The sequence below is a fragment of the Canis lupus genome, chromosome 12, assembly GCF_003254725.2.
Source record: "Canis lupus dingo isolate Sandy chromosome 12, ASM325472v2, whole genome shotgun sequence".
NCBI lineage: Eukaryota > Metazoa > Chordata > Mammalia > Carnivora > Canidae > Canis > Canis lupus.
The window spans coordinates 12,700,722-12,716,182 of NC_064254.1; the positions used below are offsets into that span (position 1 = coordinate 12,700,722).

Sequence of the window (15,461 nt, forward strand, 5' to 3'; positions counted from 1 at the left end):
CTTAGCCCAGTGTTTGGCACATAATAAGAACTTAATTAACTATAATGTTCTTATAGATGAGGAAGTTGAGACCCAGAAAAGGGGTTGGGGAGGACTTGTCCAAAGTTGGCTTGGAACAAGACTCTGATTCCACTCAGTGGCCTGAGCATCTGTTCTGTGGCTAACACTCCAGCAGGCTGGGCAGAGGGACACCCCAATGACCCCAACGGTCCCCATCGTCGATGGCCATACACAACACTATAGGGTGAGTTTTTCAGGTCAAAGAGTTCACACTTGCCCCTGGATAGACATGACAGCCAGGCCAGTGGCCTAAACATGCCAAGCAGAATGTTGAGTTGAGTCCCCTTGAGAGAGATGTTGAAATCCTAATCCCCAGGACTTCAGCATGTGACCTTATTTGGAAATACAGTTACTGCAGGAGTAAATAGTTAAGATGAAGTCATGCTGGAATTGGGTGAGTCCCTAATCCAATACAACTGGCGTCTGTATGAGAAGAGGAGAGACACAGAGAATGCCATGGGAAGGCACAGAGACATACAGGAGGAGTGCCATGTCGGTGGGAAGGGGCCTCTTGGAAATGAGGGGACTTTCAAGATAAAAAGGTCAAGTTGGGGTGTCAGGGACAACCCCTTCCTGGAAGCTGTGGGCTGAAGGGGAGAGACTCAGACTCATCCTGATTGGACAGTACAATGAGAACAGCCAAGTCTGGTAGAGGTGCCCTTGGGTAGGGGTGCTGGAACTCCTGCCCCCTGCACAGAGATGGCCCTTGGGCTGGTGGGTGGGGACCAGGAAGATCAAAAGCGACCAGGTTACTGACTGTGCCAGCGTGTGTGGGAAGTGGGAAAGAGGACAGAAGAGGAAGGCATGTATTAAAATGTGCCAGTGGGACGCCTGGGTGGCTCAGTGGTTTAGTGCCTGCCTTTGGCCCAGGGCATGATCCTGGGGTCCCAGGATCAAGTCCCACATCAGGCTCCCTGAATGGGGAGCTTGCTCCTCCCTCTGCCTATGTCTCTGCCTCTCTCTCTCTCTCTCTCTCTCTCTTTCTCTCTGTGTCTCTCATAAATAAATAAATAAAATATTAAAAAAAGAAATCGTGCCACTGCCTTAGGACTCCTGCTGTAATTGGAGAGTTCTGGGTGGGGGTGGGGGTTCTCCTCCCCCTCCCTGCCAGAACCTTCAACTGTCAAGCACCACGCTAGCCACCAACATGCTGTACTCCCCAGGTAGGCGCAGATGGGCCTTATACTACTGTACCTCTGCAGACCAGGGCCTCCCCTCAGGGAAGGGGCTGTGTCCCCTGGAGGGTGACTCCTCCATCAGACTGGATGCCCCCTAGGAGCAGATGGGCCTCTTCCTCAGATGGTCCGCTGATGGCCAGACTCACAGGAGCCCTTCCCCCTGTCTCCACTGAGAGGTTGGAGTCGGGGAGAGGAGAGGGACCAGTCACCCCACTATCATAGCTGCCTGGGAGAAAGGCCTGTGTGAAGCCAGAGCGGCCACTAGAGAAATAAAACTCAGGGAACAGAGGGAATCTCTCTCCAGCCCAGAAAAGCCAGCCTGTTGGTCCAAAGAGACCAGACCCTAAGAGAGCCACAGGAATGGGACTCTGTATGCAGGCCTGGGACCTGACCTCCAGGCCTGAGAGAGGCAGCACTGGGAGACGGGAGTTCTGTGGAGTGGGAGCTAAGTGGAGGGGAGCAGCCAGTTCCAGCCAGCAGAAGGCCTCAGCCCTGCACCTCTCACCCAGCCTAGGAGGGCAGCTGGCTTCAGCTATAAGGGGCACCCCCGATCCTGGCTTCTCGGGCCCTCACCATCTGCCTGGGCCCTGGAAGTGTAGGCCTAGGCCTAAGAGAGGACTAAACCCAGTCCTGGCTCTTCAGAAGTTCCCTGAGAAGTCCAGGCAACGACATTGTCTCCTGCCAGCCTTGGAAACTCAGCTGTCCACAAATCTACAGGCCTCCATCTGGGGGGGAGCTGCAGCCCCCACCCTCAGGGATGACTCCCCATCTGTAGAGGAGACCAGATACACGCCTGGGCCAGAGAGCTTCCTAGCCCTTCGTGCCTCATTTTACTGTGTTGTCTGGCCACCTGCCTGTCCTTTCCACAGCCAGCCTTGTCTGTCTCAGCTTGCCCTTGCCTCTAGCCCACCTGACAGGCTCAGGTCTGTCACCTGCTCTGGAGATTCTTTTGGTGATAGCTGTGGTGGAGTGTGTGTGTGTGTGTGTGTGTGTGTGTGTGTGTGTGTGTGAAGTCCCCCTGCCAACCAGCTGAGTAATTTGCTCAGACTTCGCAGGCTGGGTGTGCAAGATGTCAGGCAGGGTTTGGAGGCAGGACAGTGAGAAGTGACTCCTCAGGCTGGGTGGTGGCCAGGGGACGGCGGGCTGCAAGAGGGCTAAGGACATTTAACCTTCACAGCCTCGGTCTGCCCTCTGATGTTCTGCAGCTTTCTTGGACACGGCCCCCTCCTGTGGTCCTTCCAGACCCCCAGGGCAGGCCGGCGGAGTCGCTCCCAGAGGCAGCCAAGTCAGAGGCCTCCCTAAGGTGACCCCGTGGTGGGAGGGCATAGAGCGATTGGCCTCACTTTGTGGGTGCTCCTGGGACCCTCACTTACCGCAGGTATCTCTCAACTTGGACACTTGACATTCGGGTTGGACAGACTGTTTGTCATGGGGCTGTCTCGATGTTTAGCAGCATCGCTGGCCTCTACCCACTGGATGCCAGCAGCCCCTCCATGTTCCCCAGTTACAACAACCCAAAATGTCTCTAGACACTGCCCATTGTTCCCTGGAGACGTGATCTCCCACATTGAGGATCCCTAACACTAGCACCTCTGGGTGAGCCCTGGGGCAGGCCTAGGTCACATGGGACAGGCATTCCTGACCTGCTGGTGACACAGAGTAAGGACCAAGTGGTGAAACAAGACCAGTTCTGATTCTCACCCCTCCTCGGAGATGTTCTGCAGCCTGTCTCTCTGGACCCTCCTCACCTGAAGGGGGCTCCAAGGTTTGCCCCCACAGGCCTCCCTCCAAGTCTTTCCCCTGCCCTTTGAGCAAAGAGATAACCCACTTATTCCCCTGCTGCCGAGACACACCCCTTTATTCATTTTCCCCTGACCTGAGGGAGTGGGAAGGAGCTCCTCTATCATCTCCAAGAGAAAGCCAGGGAGCTTGGGTGGGAAGAGAGAGGGTGGGGGGAGAGGGAGAGGAAAGGAAAGAATCCCCAGATTCCAGCGGCACACACCATCCTCCCTGCCCCCAACCCTGACTATTCCAGAACCAGGAACTCCTGGGTGCACCCTATCCTCCTGAGAGTGGAGTGAGCACTGAGGAGGAAAAAGGAGGCAGTCACCCCCCCTACACCCCCACAAGAACCTCCCAATTATCCCACCCAGTCTGGGTGGCCTCCTTCCTGGGCCCTTCCCCCTGCCTCTGTGGCCCATGAAGCTAAACCCGAAGAGGGATAGTCTGGGGAGGGTCTTGTCAGGGCTCCCTGCAGACAGTGTTCACCTCTGAATAAATGCTCCACAAAGGTGGCTGAGATGAGTTACAGTTTGCTCTAAGGAGCTCAGACCCAGATAGGCACACAGATGATCCCAACATGTTGCTGCATCCTTATGATCACTGAGTCCCAAGAAGAGGACTGCTATGTGATTCTAGTAGGAACTCCATACATAACTAGTTACCCAGCCAGGTAGGAGGGGAAAAGGTAACCAAGATTTCCTGAGCACCGACTGGATGCCAATTCATGTATGTTGCATCACTTAATCTGGAAAAGGGGGAGATAGCAGCCTCTTTATACAGATGAGGAAGCCAAGGCTCAGCGACATAAAGCCACGTGCCCATGGTTAGACAGCTACCCACCCTGGTTCGGTGCTGCAGCCCAGGGCGCCAGCTCTGCTAAGGAGGAATCCGCTGCCTTCCTGACCTCTCTTCCAACACCTTCTCCATCCTCACTTCCCCTCACCCAGGGGAGGGGAAGTGACTTAACAAAGACCACCTGGAGGCTGTAGCAAAACGGAGGAAGGGCTGGACCATTCATCTTTTCCAGCACGGCCTCTCCCCTGCTCTGTGGGTCCCTCCTAGCAAAGCGGGAAGTGATGGGTAGGAGCCTGGACCAGCCTGTCCAGGTGTGACCCTGCCTGACTCTGTTGCCCACCAGGTGTGCAGCCTTGAAGCCCAACCTCTCTGGGCCTTGGTTCTTCCCTCTGTAGCCGGGAGACGTAACAATAATAAACCTAGTCGATAGTGTTGTTGCTGTAAGGATTCCCTGAGTTAATGCATGTAATACACTTAGAGCCAGGCACGTACTGAGTCCTCAAACACGGTTAACTAGTATTTTTATAACTGCTCTGTGAGTGCGAGTCCCTTTTACCACTGGGAGAGATTCCTTATGTCTTCTCATCACAAACCATAGGCTCCGTGGAAGAAGCAAAAGGACAGGATCCCAAGTCTGTCCAGCAAACTCACCCTAATCCTTAAGGCCGATGAACTTCTCTCAGCAGGGGCCAGGAGGCTTTAAGTCCCAGAAACCCTAAGGGGACACCAGAGAAGCCTTTATGCGGTGGCCCCAAGGCCTTTGCTTGTGGCCTGCACCAACGCTTGGGCGTCCCTGGGTTGAGGCGAGCTCTTTCTGGTCCCCAGCCCAGGCAGGCATGGCCTATGGACAGTGCTGGGTTGGAATCTGCACATCCCACCATTTACCAGACACCTGCTCTAGAGTGGGCCCTCCAGGGAGACCCTCCCGAGTGGAATGGAGGGTCCCAGAGATGAGCCACATGCCCATCCATCCCTTCATGGGGAGAAACTAAGATGCATGACCCTTTTCCCTTCTAGGAGCACTGGGGAACATCATTCAAAACATCTATTGTGCACCTACTATGTGCTCAATGCAGCAGAAAACAAAACCCCTGCCTTCACTAGGTTTCATTCTGGTAAGGGAGACAAATAATAAGTAAAACATATATAGTCCATTGGGGCCCAGAGTGGGACAGGGAGTTGAGGGGCAGGGCAGGAGAGAAAAAACATAGATTTGCAAACATAGATGAGGAATCACTACAGTGCAATGCAAGGCATCCCACCCAACCCTTCACTCATTTATCCATCCACTGAAAGCATTTCTGAGCCCCTGCTGGGGCCAGATGCCATTTGAGACAGGGAACCCAGAGGTGGACAGAGGATCCCCCATCTCCACCCTTGGGAGCTCACAGACAAGCCAACTCAGACCCAGCAGGCAGTGATGGGTGTCCCAACAAAAGAAAGTGCTGGACACGAAGGTGGCCTCAAACTCTTCATGGACACATTAGGGAAGGGCTTCACCAAGGAGGTGGCATTGAGCCAGTCCTGCAAGGCTGAGCAGGACTTGCCCAGTGAGCAAGGTAGGTGCGTGAGAGCAGAAGTGATTCCAGATAGAGGCACAGAGGCAGGAGCAGTCTGGGGCAGCTGAGAAAGCTGCCTGTGCTCAAAGGCGCTAGGCCTCTTGGTGGTAGCCTAGTTTGGGTTTGTCAGGCTAATAAGGGGAGATCACAGGGGCGTTACTGGATCTAGGGAAGTCCCAAGGGGACACTGATGTGAGACGAAAGAGTGGGTTCCTTAGTGGGAGGAGTCAAGGGGCATCAGAGAAGTTTAGCCACAAATGGCCCATGATCCCCTTTTGTTGATGAAAATGGGAAGATGGCCCTAGTTGCACAGGACTTCCTGCTGAGAAGAGGCACCTTCCTCAGAAGGGAGTGTCAGGGAAAGGTCACAGGCCTTGTCTGAAGGCTGCAGTCAGACTGTCCCATGCCCAACCCTCACTCTGTAACCTTGGGCATGCTCCTTGACCTCCAAGTCCCTGCTTCCTCTTCCAGTAATTGAGGATATTGCTGAGATCTTTCTGGAGGTTGGTGTGCCTGGCACAGAGCAGACACTCAACAAGACTCTTAGCTTTGCTATTATAAATCTCCTGGTCTGTCAGCTGGAGGTATGACGATTTCCTGGGCCACCCACCTTGCTCTTGCCTCTGCTGAACTTAGCCCTCTGTGGGCTCAATCTGGTTCCCCCCTCTAGACAGCCTAGAACTCTCCTGCCCCTCCCTGTAACTGCCCCTTCTTTTCCTCACTCTGGATTCCTCCCACACCGCGGCACCAACTGGGCTCTGTTTAACTCAGACCACATCCTTCTACTACTCTCTGTCTCTATATAGACTGGCCTATTTGGGGCATTTTATATAAATGGAATCATGCAATATGCGGTCCTTTGTGACTGCCTTCTGTCACCCAGCATCATGTTTCTGAGGTTCATCCATATTGTAGGGTAGATCAGTACTGTGTTTCTTTCTTTCTTTCTTTCTTTCTTTCTTTCTTTCTTTCTTTCTTTCTTTCTTTCTTTCTTCTTTCTTTCTTTCTTTCTTTCTTTCTTTCTTTCTTTCTCTTTCTTTCTTTCTTTCTTTCTTTCTTTCTTTCTTTCTTTCTTTCTTTCTTTCTTTCTAAGATTTCATCTATTTAAATCTTAAGAAGTATGGGATGCCTGGGTGGCTCAGCGGCTGAGCCTTCAGCTCAGGGCATGATCCCAGGTCTGGGTATCAAGTCCCACATCGGGTTCCCTGTGAGGAGCCTGTTTCTCCCTCTGCCTGTGTCTGCCTCTCTCTGTGTGTCTCTCATGAAAAAATAAATAAAATCTATTTAAAAAAAAGAAAAGATCTTAAGAGGTAGAGACATAGGCAGAGGGAGAAGAGGGCACAGGACTTGATCCAGGGACTCTAGGATCATGACCTGGGCCAAAGGCAGACACTCAACCATTGAACCACCCAGATGTCTCTCTCTCTCTCTCTCTTTTTTTTTGTTTTTTTGTTTTTTGTTTTTTTTTTGTTTTTGTTTTTGTTTTTGTTTTTTTGAGAGAGAAAGCATGAGCAAGCAGGGAGAGCAGCAGAGGGAAAAGGAGAAAGAATCTCAAGCAGCCTCCACGTTTGGCACAGAGCCTGATGTGAGGCTCAATCCCACGACCCTAAGATCATGAGCTGAGCTAAAATTAAGAGTCAGACATTAAACTGACTAAGCCACCCAGGTGCCCCAGTACCTTATTTCTTTTTGAATATTCTTCTATGAATGGTATTCCACTGTATGTGTGTTTCTTGTCGTATTGGTCTATTATTTGTCAGCCAATGGACACTTGGGGTTTCTTCCCACTTTCTGGCTATTGTAAATAATACAGTGAACATTTATGTACAAGTTTTTTATGTGGACATACGTTTTCCTTTCTCTTGGGTTTATACCTAGAGGTGGAACTGCTGGATCATATGGTGACCATTCTATGTTTAACCGGCCAGGCTGTTTTACAAAGTGGCTGCATTCTTTTATACTCCTACCAGCAATGGATGAAGGTTCCAATTTTTCCACATCCCCGATGACACGTGGGTGTGTCAACACTGTGGGTGCAAAGTGGTGGATCATTGTGGCCTTGATTTGCATTTGCCTGGTGACTACTGGTGTTGAGCGTTTTTTTGTGTGTGTGTGATTATTGGTCATTTGTAGATCTTCTTCAGAAAAAAAATAATCTATCCTGATCCCTTGTCCATTTTTTTAATTGGGTTATTTGTCTTTTCATTCTTGAGCAGAGGCCTTTTTTGCGGATCAGGGAATGGCGGCTCACATAAGTCACAGCCGACTCAAAGCCAAGGGCTTGGGCCAACACCACAACGCCCAGAACTACAATAACCAGAACTTTGAAGACCTGCAAGCAGCCTGTCTGAGGAAAGGAGAACTGTTCGAAGACTCCTTTTTCCCTGCTGAACCCAGTTCCCTGGGCTTCAAGGATCTGGGCCCCAACTCCAGAAACGTGCAGAACATCTGCTGGCAGCGGCCCGGTGTGGGTACTGGGAGGGGAGGCATGGGCTCACTGGGGGAGCGGGAGGGCTGTTTGTAATGATGTCCTAGTCACTTTGCAATCTCCAATTCCCCCGGCCCCCCATCCTGACCCTCTGCCAGGCTCCACCTCCATCAGGGCTGGGGACAGTTCTGGACATGCTTAAGCAAAAACCTCTCAGATAACTCCTGGTAAAGTCCCTCACTGACCTTTGCTATCACATCCTACAACCAAGCCAGGCCGGTCCGGTGACCTTCCCCTCCCCTGCCATGTTTTCCCCTAGAACCTGGATGTGAAATGGTTTCCCCAGAAATGGTGAGAGGGAGGTCGGGAGGGGGATGTCCTGGGCCCCCTAAAATCTTTATTCCTCCACTGCAGCAAATCACAAGCAGTCCTCACTTCATTGTGAACGGATTCAGTCCAACAGACATCTGCCAAGGCGTCCTTGGTGAGTGGGGAGCTGGAAAACTGGTGTGGGGCGCCTGGGTGGCTCAGTCAGTTAAGCATGGGCCTTCGGCTCAGGGATTCCCTCAGTGGGGAGCCTACTTCTCTTTCTGCCTGCCATTCCCCCTGCTTGTGCGCTCACTCTCTCTCTCTCTCTCTCTCTCTCTCTCTGGAATAAATAAAAAAAATTTAAAAAGAAAAGAAAGCTTGTGTGGAGGGAGGGGGTGAATTGAGGAAGAAGGCTGAGGCAGGGGGAGTGCCAGAATATCTTTTAAGGCTGGGGAGCTAGGTTCGGATGATCTCTTCTCTTCCCCTGCCCCTCCCCTTCTGAGGAGAAGGTAGTGAGACTGTCAGGTCTGTTCACCCCATGCCCTACCCCAATGTGATTCCAGCCCATCCTGTGCTATCTGGGTCTGGGTGTAAGCCAGGCGGCATAGTAGCTACCCGTTGCTACACAATAAATTTCCCCCAAGACTCAGTGATTTAAAGCAATGACAAACATCTATCAATCTCCATTCCTGTGGGTCAGTAATTCGTAAGAAGCACATCTGGGTGGGTTTGGCTCAGAGTGTCTCATGACACTGGAGTCAAGATGTGAGGCAGAGCTGTGTTCATCTGAAGGTTTCACAGGAGCTGGAGGATCTGCTTCCAAGATGGCGCACTCACGGGCCAGGAGGCCTCAGTTCCCTGCCACATAGGCTTCCCTGTGGGACCACTTGAGTGTCCAAACAACATGGTAGTCGGTTTCCCTGGAAACCACAGTGTCTTTTACCACCTAGTATCAGGAGAACATACACAGTCACCACCGCCATATTCCATTTGTTAGAAGCAAGCTCCAAATCTGGCCCAAACCCAAGGGGAGGGAATTAGGCTCCCCCTCCTGAGGGGAGGATTGTCAAAGAGCTTGTGGACATATTTTTAAGCCACTGCAGGTGCCAGAACTTCCTCAGTCTGACATATCAGATAGAGAAGCACTAGGCTCCCCAGCCCACTCTCCCACGGGCTCCTGTGACAGCCCCAAGGGATAGCTTCCTTCCTAAGGAGGGGTTCCTCCAAAGCCTTCATTGTATTTTCAGGAATAGGAGCAGGGTGGGCTTTCTCTGGGGATGATTCTATCATATTTGTGGCAGAGAAAAGGGCAGGTTGTGGGCAGGGCAGAAGCCCAGGTGACCTCAGGCCCCATGTCTGCCACTGTGGCTCATGGAGTTGCGGGAGGAGAACTGGCTTCTTCCTATTTAGGTGTCCTTTTTGCAATGGAGGATTGGAGTGTCCTTAACCTTCCTTCTCCACCCTCTGCCACTCCCAAAGGGCCCCCCGGGTGCCAAGAGGTAGCCACAGGAGCTTTCCTAGTGACCTCAGCCGCAGCCCAGCCCCAGGATCTCACTCCGGGTACCACCCTGCCCACAGCCCCCCTAGTGAGATCCAAGATACCCAGGAGAGAGATCACAATGGATGACCTTAGCCTAGGGATACTGCCCCTATGCCCCCATCAATGCCTAGCCCCAGGGACCCAGCTGGGGTACAGACTAAGCCCCTTGGGGCTTCAGTATTATGTGGGTGACATCAGGGAGAGATGTTTTGATTGCTACACCAATGTAATCATGGAGTAGAAGTAGAAGGCAGGGGGAGTGGGAGAAGGTAACTGGATTTGTTCAAGGGATGGGTGAAAACTAGCTGTCTCCCCAAAGAAGCAGATCTAAGGGTAGGGAGCAAGACAAAGGCCAAATACCTCCTCCCCAAATCCAAAACCCAAAGCATCGGGCTCTAATTTGTGACTCTCTTACCTAATAGAAAAGGTAAAGAGGATCATCCCCTAGAGGCTGTTCCTTCAGCCCTGTCTCTCCCTACTAGATTCCTTCCAGAACATTTCTTAGCGGGAGGGCCAAGGGAGGTGCGTCTCTGTGGGGGAGGGGCCACAGAGCCAGTCCTGCTCCTTTAAGGCTTGGATTCTGGGACCCATACTCACCTAGAGGAGGGAGGGAGAGGCAACCCCCTTCCTGTCTTTCCAGGGGACTGCTGGCTGCTGGCTGCCATTGGCTCCCTTACCACATGCCCCAAACTGCTGCACCGTGTGGTACCCAAGGGGCAGAGCTTCAGGAAAAACTATGCTGGCATTTTCCATTTTCAGGTGAAGGATGATTTGCAAGCCCAAGTTATTTGGTGGCGTGTGTGTGTGTGTGTGTGTGTGTGTGTGTGTGTGTGAGAGAGAGAGAGAGAGAGAGACAGAGACAGAGACAGAGTGACAGAGAAAAAGAGGGGAGGGAGGAAGAGGAAGAATTATTTATGCTTTAAAGTTACCTTTAAAAAAAATAAAAATAAAGTTACCTTTTTTCTTTTCTTTTTGAAAAATGACATTTATTAGGGTGGGTTTTTGTGTAATTATCAGAGATATATCTGCTCACTAAAGAAATCATTTGGCTAATTTTTTAAAGCCCAAAAAGAAAATCATTGTTATCAGTTTGCAGCTCTCCTTCTCCAGCTTCTCTCTTTCTCTCCCTCCTTCTCTTGGTGGAAACGTGTGTGTGTGTGTGGTGTGTGTGTGTGTGTGTGTGTGAGAGAGAGAGAGAGAGAGAGAGAGAGAGAAAGAGAGAGACAGTGACATTGGGAGTCACGGTCACATAATTTATGTAATCTACTCTTTAAATTTAGCAACATGTGGACAAATTCCCCACATCAAAATATTTCTGAGAATCAAAAGAGCTTGTAAAACCTCAGAAATCCTGAAAGTTCAGCCAAGGTCAAAATGTGGGTGGTGTCTTTCTGGGGGCCCTGGCAGAAACTGGAGATGAAGCAGGGGGAGTGGTTCAGGCTTTTCATTGCCTTTCCCTCGCTATTGAGCCATTCTGGGGAGTGGGCTCTCTGACACTGGCACGTCACTGATCCTGGCCACCAGGAGGTGCTCATGGAACATAGTTCTTATACGAGGAGTGTGTGGGGCTGTGGGGGTGAAGGGGGGTGAGGGGGCAGGGGGTGGGGAGCATGTACATGTATTCATGCATGTCCTTGGAGGAAGGCGTGGGGCAGACAGTTGCCCTAAGCCCCACTGAGGTCCACCTTGCTGCCCACAGTTTTGGCAGTTTGGGCAGTGGGTGGACGTGGTGGTGGATGACCGGTTGCCCACAAAGAACGGCAAGCTGGTGTTCGTGCATTCAGCTGAGCGCACTGAGTTCTGGAGTGCCCTGCTAGAGAAGGCATATGCCAAGTGAGTGCCCCGAGCCTGGGCTTGCCTCCAAGCCTGTCCTGACAGCTGGCAGCTATGGGGGCAGCTGGAATCAGGGGAAAAAGCAGAGGGAGGTCAGGGCATCCCTTTCTTCCCTTGCCACACCCTCCCATGTCCTAGCTGACACCTCTATCCCGGAGCACAAAAGTGCCCTCTCTGTGCCTGCAGGCTGAATGGGTCCTATGAAGCACTATCGGGGGGCAGTACAGTGGAGGGCTTTGAGGACTTCACCGGAGGTGTAACCTATACCATCCAACTCCAGAAGCCCCCTCGGAACCTGTTGAGGATGCTTAGGAAGGCCGTAGAGCGATCCTCCCTCATGGGCTGCTCCATCGAAGTAAGTTATATTTGTTATATTTGTTCCTGTTCCTGGCCTTTGTACCTGCTGTTGCTTTCTCCTAGAAGGTTCTTTGCCCAGATCCCTGCATGACTAGCTCCTTCTCATTCAATCTCAATTCAAATGCCCTTTCCTCAGGCTTCTCTTCACTGCCTCCCAATGTAAACCAGCTGCTCTTAACATCATTTGCTCTCTACTTTGTTTTTATTTTCCCCTCAACATTTACCATGATCTGAAATGGTCTTATTTATCAACGTCGTTATTCACAGCCCGTTTTCCCCTGTTTCACAGTTTGAGGGTGGTGACTTGGCTCATCCACTGCTGGAAACCCCGGGACTTAGGGTGCTGCTTAGCATGCAATAGACGCCCAGCAAATATTTATTTGAATAAATAAATAAACCCAGAGTGCAACTGTATGACCGTGCAATTCATTCTTGGGCTTCTATCCCAGAGAAATGAAGATTTATGTCCACACAAAAGCCCGCACACAAGTGTTCACAGCGGCCTTATTCATCGTAGCCAGAAACTGGGAGCAATCTAGGTGTCCTTCAAGGAGTGAATCGTTATACTGTGGTGCACATATGCCATGGAACATGACTCAGCAATAAAAGGAAGTGAACTATTGATACATTCAACTACTTGGATGAGTCCCAAGGGAATTATGCTAAATGAAAAAAGCCAAGAGAGCTCCATTACTGTATGATTCCATTTCCGTGACAATCTTGAAATGACAATTTTTAAGATTTTATTTTGTTGTTATTTTTTTAGAGACACAGAGTGCAGGTAGGGGGTGGAGTCAGAGTGGAGGGAGAAGCAGGCTCCCTATAGGGAGCCCAATGCAGGACTTGATCCCAGGACCCCAGGATCATGACCTAGGACTCCAGGATTATGACCCGAGCTGAAGGCAGATGCTCAACCACTGTGCCACCCTGATGCCCCTTGAAGTTTTACTTTTAAGTAATCTCTGCACCCAACATGGGTTAGATCTCACAACTTCAGGATCAAGACTTGCACACTCTACCAACTGAACCAGCCAGGTGCCCCAAAATGACAAAAATTTTTAAAAGTAGGGAGCAGAGGCATGGTGTGGCCTGGTTGGTTGAATATCTGACTCTTGATTTCAGCTCAGGTGGATCCCACCTACCTCAGGCTGCACGCTTGGCAAGGGGAAGAGATTTGCCTGAAGCTTCTCTCCCTCTGTCCCCCTACCCCTGTTCACAGGCACATGAGCGCTCACTCACACACACTCTCTCTCTTTCTTTTTTTAAAAAGATTTTATTTATTTATTCATAAGAGACACAGAGAGAGGGCAGCCCCTGTGGCTCAGCGGTTTAGTGCCACCTTCAGCCCAGGGCCTGGTCCTGGAGACCCGGGATCGAGTCCCCCATCGGGCTCCCTGCATGGAACCTGCTTCTCCCTCTGTCTCTCTCTCTCTCTGTGTGTCTCTTTTTTTAAAAGATTTTATTTATTTATTCATGAGAGACACACAGAGAGAAAGGCAGAGACACAGGCAGAGGGAGAAGCAGGCTCCATGCAAGGAGCCTGATGGGGGACTCGATCCCCCGTCTCCAGGGTCAGGCCCTGGACTGAAGGTGGCCCTAAACTGCTGAGCCAGCTGGGTGCCCCTCCCAGGATTATTTCTTACAACTGCATGGTAATCTGCAATTATTTGCAAATACCAGTAAAAACACTGAACCCGGGCCTACTCACATCTGAATTTGTTTCCTCCCTCTCTGTTCTGTAGATCGTCAGCGAGAGTGAGTTGGAGACCATGACTCAAAAGATGCTGGTAAGAGGGCATGCTTACTCCGTGACCGACCTCCAGGAGGTGAGTCTGCCAACCGTGCCCACACCTGAGCCACCGGAGGAGGAAGAGAATCCCTCCTGCCCCCCTGACCTGTTGCCGCACCCCTCCCACCAGGTCTGGTACCAGGGCAGGACAGAAACACTGATTCGGGTCCGGAACCCCTGGGGCCGGGTCGAGTGGAATGGAGCCTGGAGTGACAAGTGAGTGGCCCTGACCAGCACTCTCAGGTGAGGGGCAGAGCACCCAGCAGGCCTACCTAGGCTGGCAGGTGGACCAGGGCCAGCCCCTCCCCCACTAGGTTCCCTATCTAACTCAGGCCCACTCCCCCAGAGGCAGCCAATCAGGGATGAGGGAATCCCATGGGTGGGGGGGTTCCAAAATGCCTCCTGAGCCAGCCCCTCCCTCCACTGCCTGTCTCTGCTCCAGCGCCTCCGAATGGGACAAGGTGGCCCTGGACACCCGGAGGCAGCTACTGAACAGGAAGGAGGATGGGGAGTTCTGGTCAGTACAGGGTGGGCTTCCTTCTGCACCCATGCCCTGTCCCTTCATGTCCTCTGCCACCCTGCCACCTGTGCCTTCAATGGGGAGGCCGGGGGCGGGGGGGGGGGGTAGCTTAGGGGCTTGGGGATGCTGCAGGCTCGAGCCTTCACCCCCTCCACACAGGATGTCCTACCAAGACTTCCTGGGCAACTTCACCCTCCTGGAGATCTGCAACCTGACGCCGGATGCACTCTCTGGAGACTACAAGAGCTACTGGCACACCACCTTCTATGAGGGCAGCTGGAGGCGGGGCAGCACAGCGGGGGGCTGCAGGAACCATCTTGGTGGGTGAGGGGATTGGGGGCCCACCGGGGGCTCAGGGACCCAGCAGATCCCACCCGGCCCTGTTGAGGAGACAGGCATGGGGCTGGGAAGCCCACCCAGCCCAGGAAGGGCAGAGCCATGCTGATCGGCTTCTTCCATAGACACATTCTGGAGCAACCCCCAGTTTAGGATCTCTCTCCCTGAGGAGGACGACTACGACGACGACCCAGAGGACGATGAAGTCATCTGCACCTGCCTGGTGGCCCTGATGCAGAAGAACTGGCGACGGGCACGGCCCCACGGAGCTCAGCTGCAGACAATTGGCTTTGTCATCTATAGGGTGGGTGCTCCAGCAGGAACCCCACCCCCACCCCCCACCCCCACTCCCCCACCCACCCCCCACCCCCCACCCCCCCACCCCCACCCCCCCCCCCGTGCTGGTCTTGCTCCCTCTCCTGGCCTCACCCCTTCCAACACCCTTCCAAAGGCCTCATGAATAATAACACACCTTGCACCTTCCGTGAAGAGAAAGGACATGAGCGCAAGGAAGGTGAGGTACTTGCCCAACTTCACACACCCTTGGCTGCATCCTGATTCCCAGACCCTCTGAGACTTCCCACACCATCCCTGAGTCTCCCCCAGATACCCCACACAGAGCACTGACTCCAGCAGCCAGGGGAAATCCCTGGCAGCACTTCCAAAATTGTGTTTTGCAAAATGCTACAAATGACCATTTGTTCAAATAGTCGTGGAGCACCGACTGCGTGCAGGCCCCAGGCCCATCTCCACTGGTTCGGTACCAGACAAAATAGAGACGCAATCGTTACCCTCCTCCTAGGCTGTGAGCCCACCAGGCTAACAGACTCCAGACGTGCCTCAGATATTTCCAAGGTTAGATGTGGCCCTTCGGGAGAGATCACATGCCCTACTCCCCCCCCACCCCCCAGCTTTGTCAGCGCATCGGCATGTGAAAGGTTCTGGCCATCCCTACCGGAGAACAGCCTAGTTATC

At 52.4% G+C, this 15,461-nt stretch overlaps 1 protein-coding gene across 1 annotated transcript in view; it reads left to right on the forward strand.

Annotated features, from left to right (window-relative positions):
• The first annotated feature begins 1,141 nt into the window (after positions 1–1,141).
• The window catches only part of CAPN11 (calpain 11), a 34,007-nt gene continuing 19,687 nt past the window's right edge, over positions 1,142–15,461 (forward strand). The window contains exons 1-11 of the mRNA XM_049092590.1: positions 1,142–1,223; positions 7,591–7,841; positions 8,217–8,286; positions 10,292–10,410; positions 11,351–11,484; positions 11,671–11,839; positions 13,584–13,667; positions 13,761–13,846; positions 14,073–14,147; positions 14,310–14,470; positions 14,612–14,790. Coding sequence (XP_048948547.1) covers positions 1,208–1,223; positions 7,591–7,841; positions 8,217–8,286; positions 10,292–10,410; positions 11,351–11,484; positions 11,671–11,839; positions 13,584–13,667; positions 13,761–13,846; positions 14,073–14,147; positions 14,310–14,470; positions 14,612–14,790 — 1,344 coding nt within the window. The 5' untranslated portion in view covers positions 1,142–1,207. The remainder of the gene's footprint in view (positions 1,224–7,590; positions 7,842–8,216; positions 8,287–10,291; positions 10,411–11,350; positions 11,485–11,670; positions 11,840–13,583; positions 13,668–13,760; positions 13,847–14,072; positions 14,148–14,309; positions 14,471–14,611; positions 14,791–15,461) is intronic.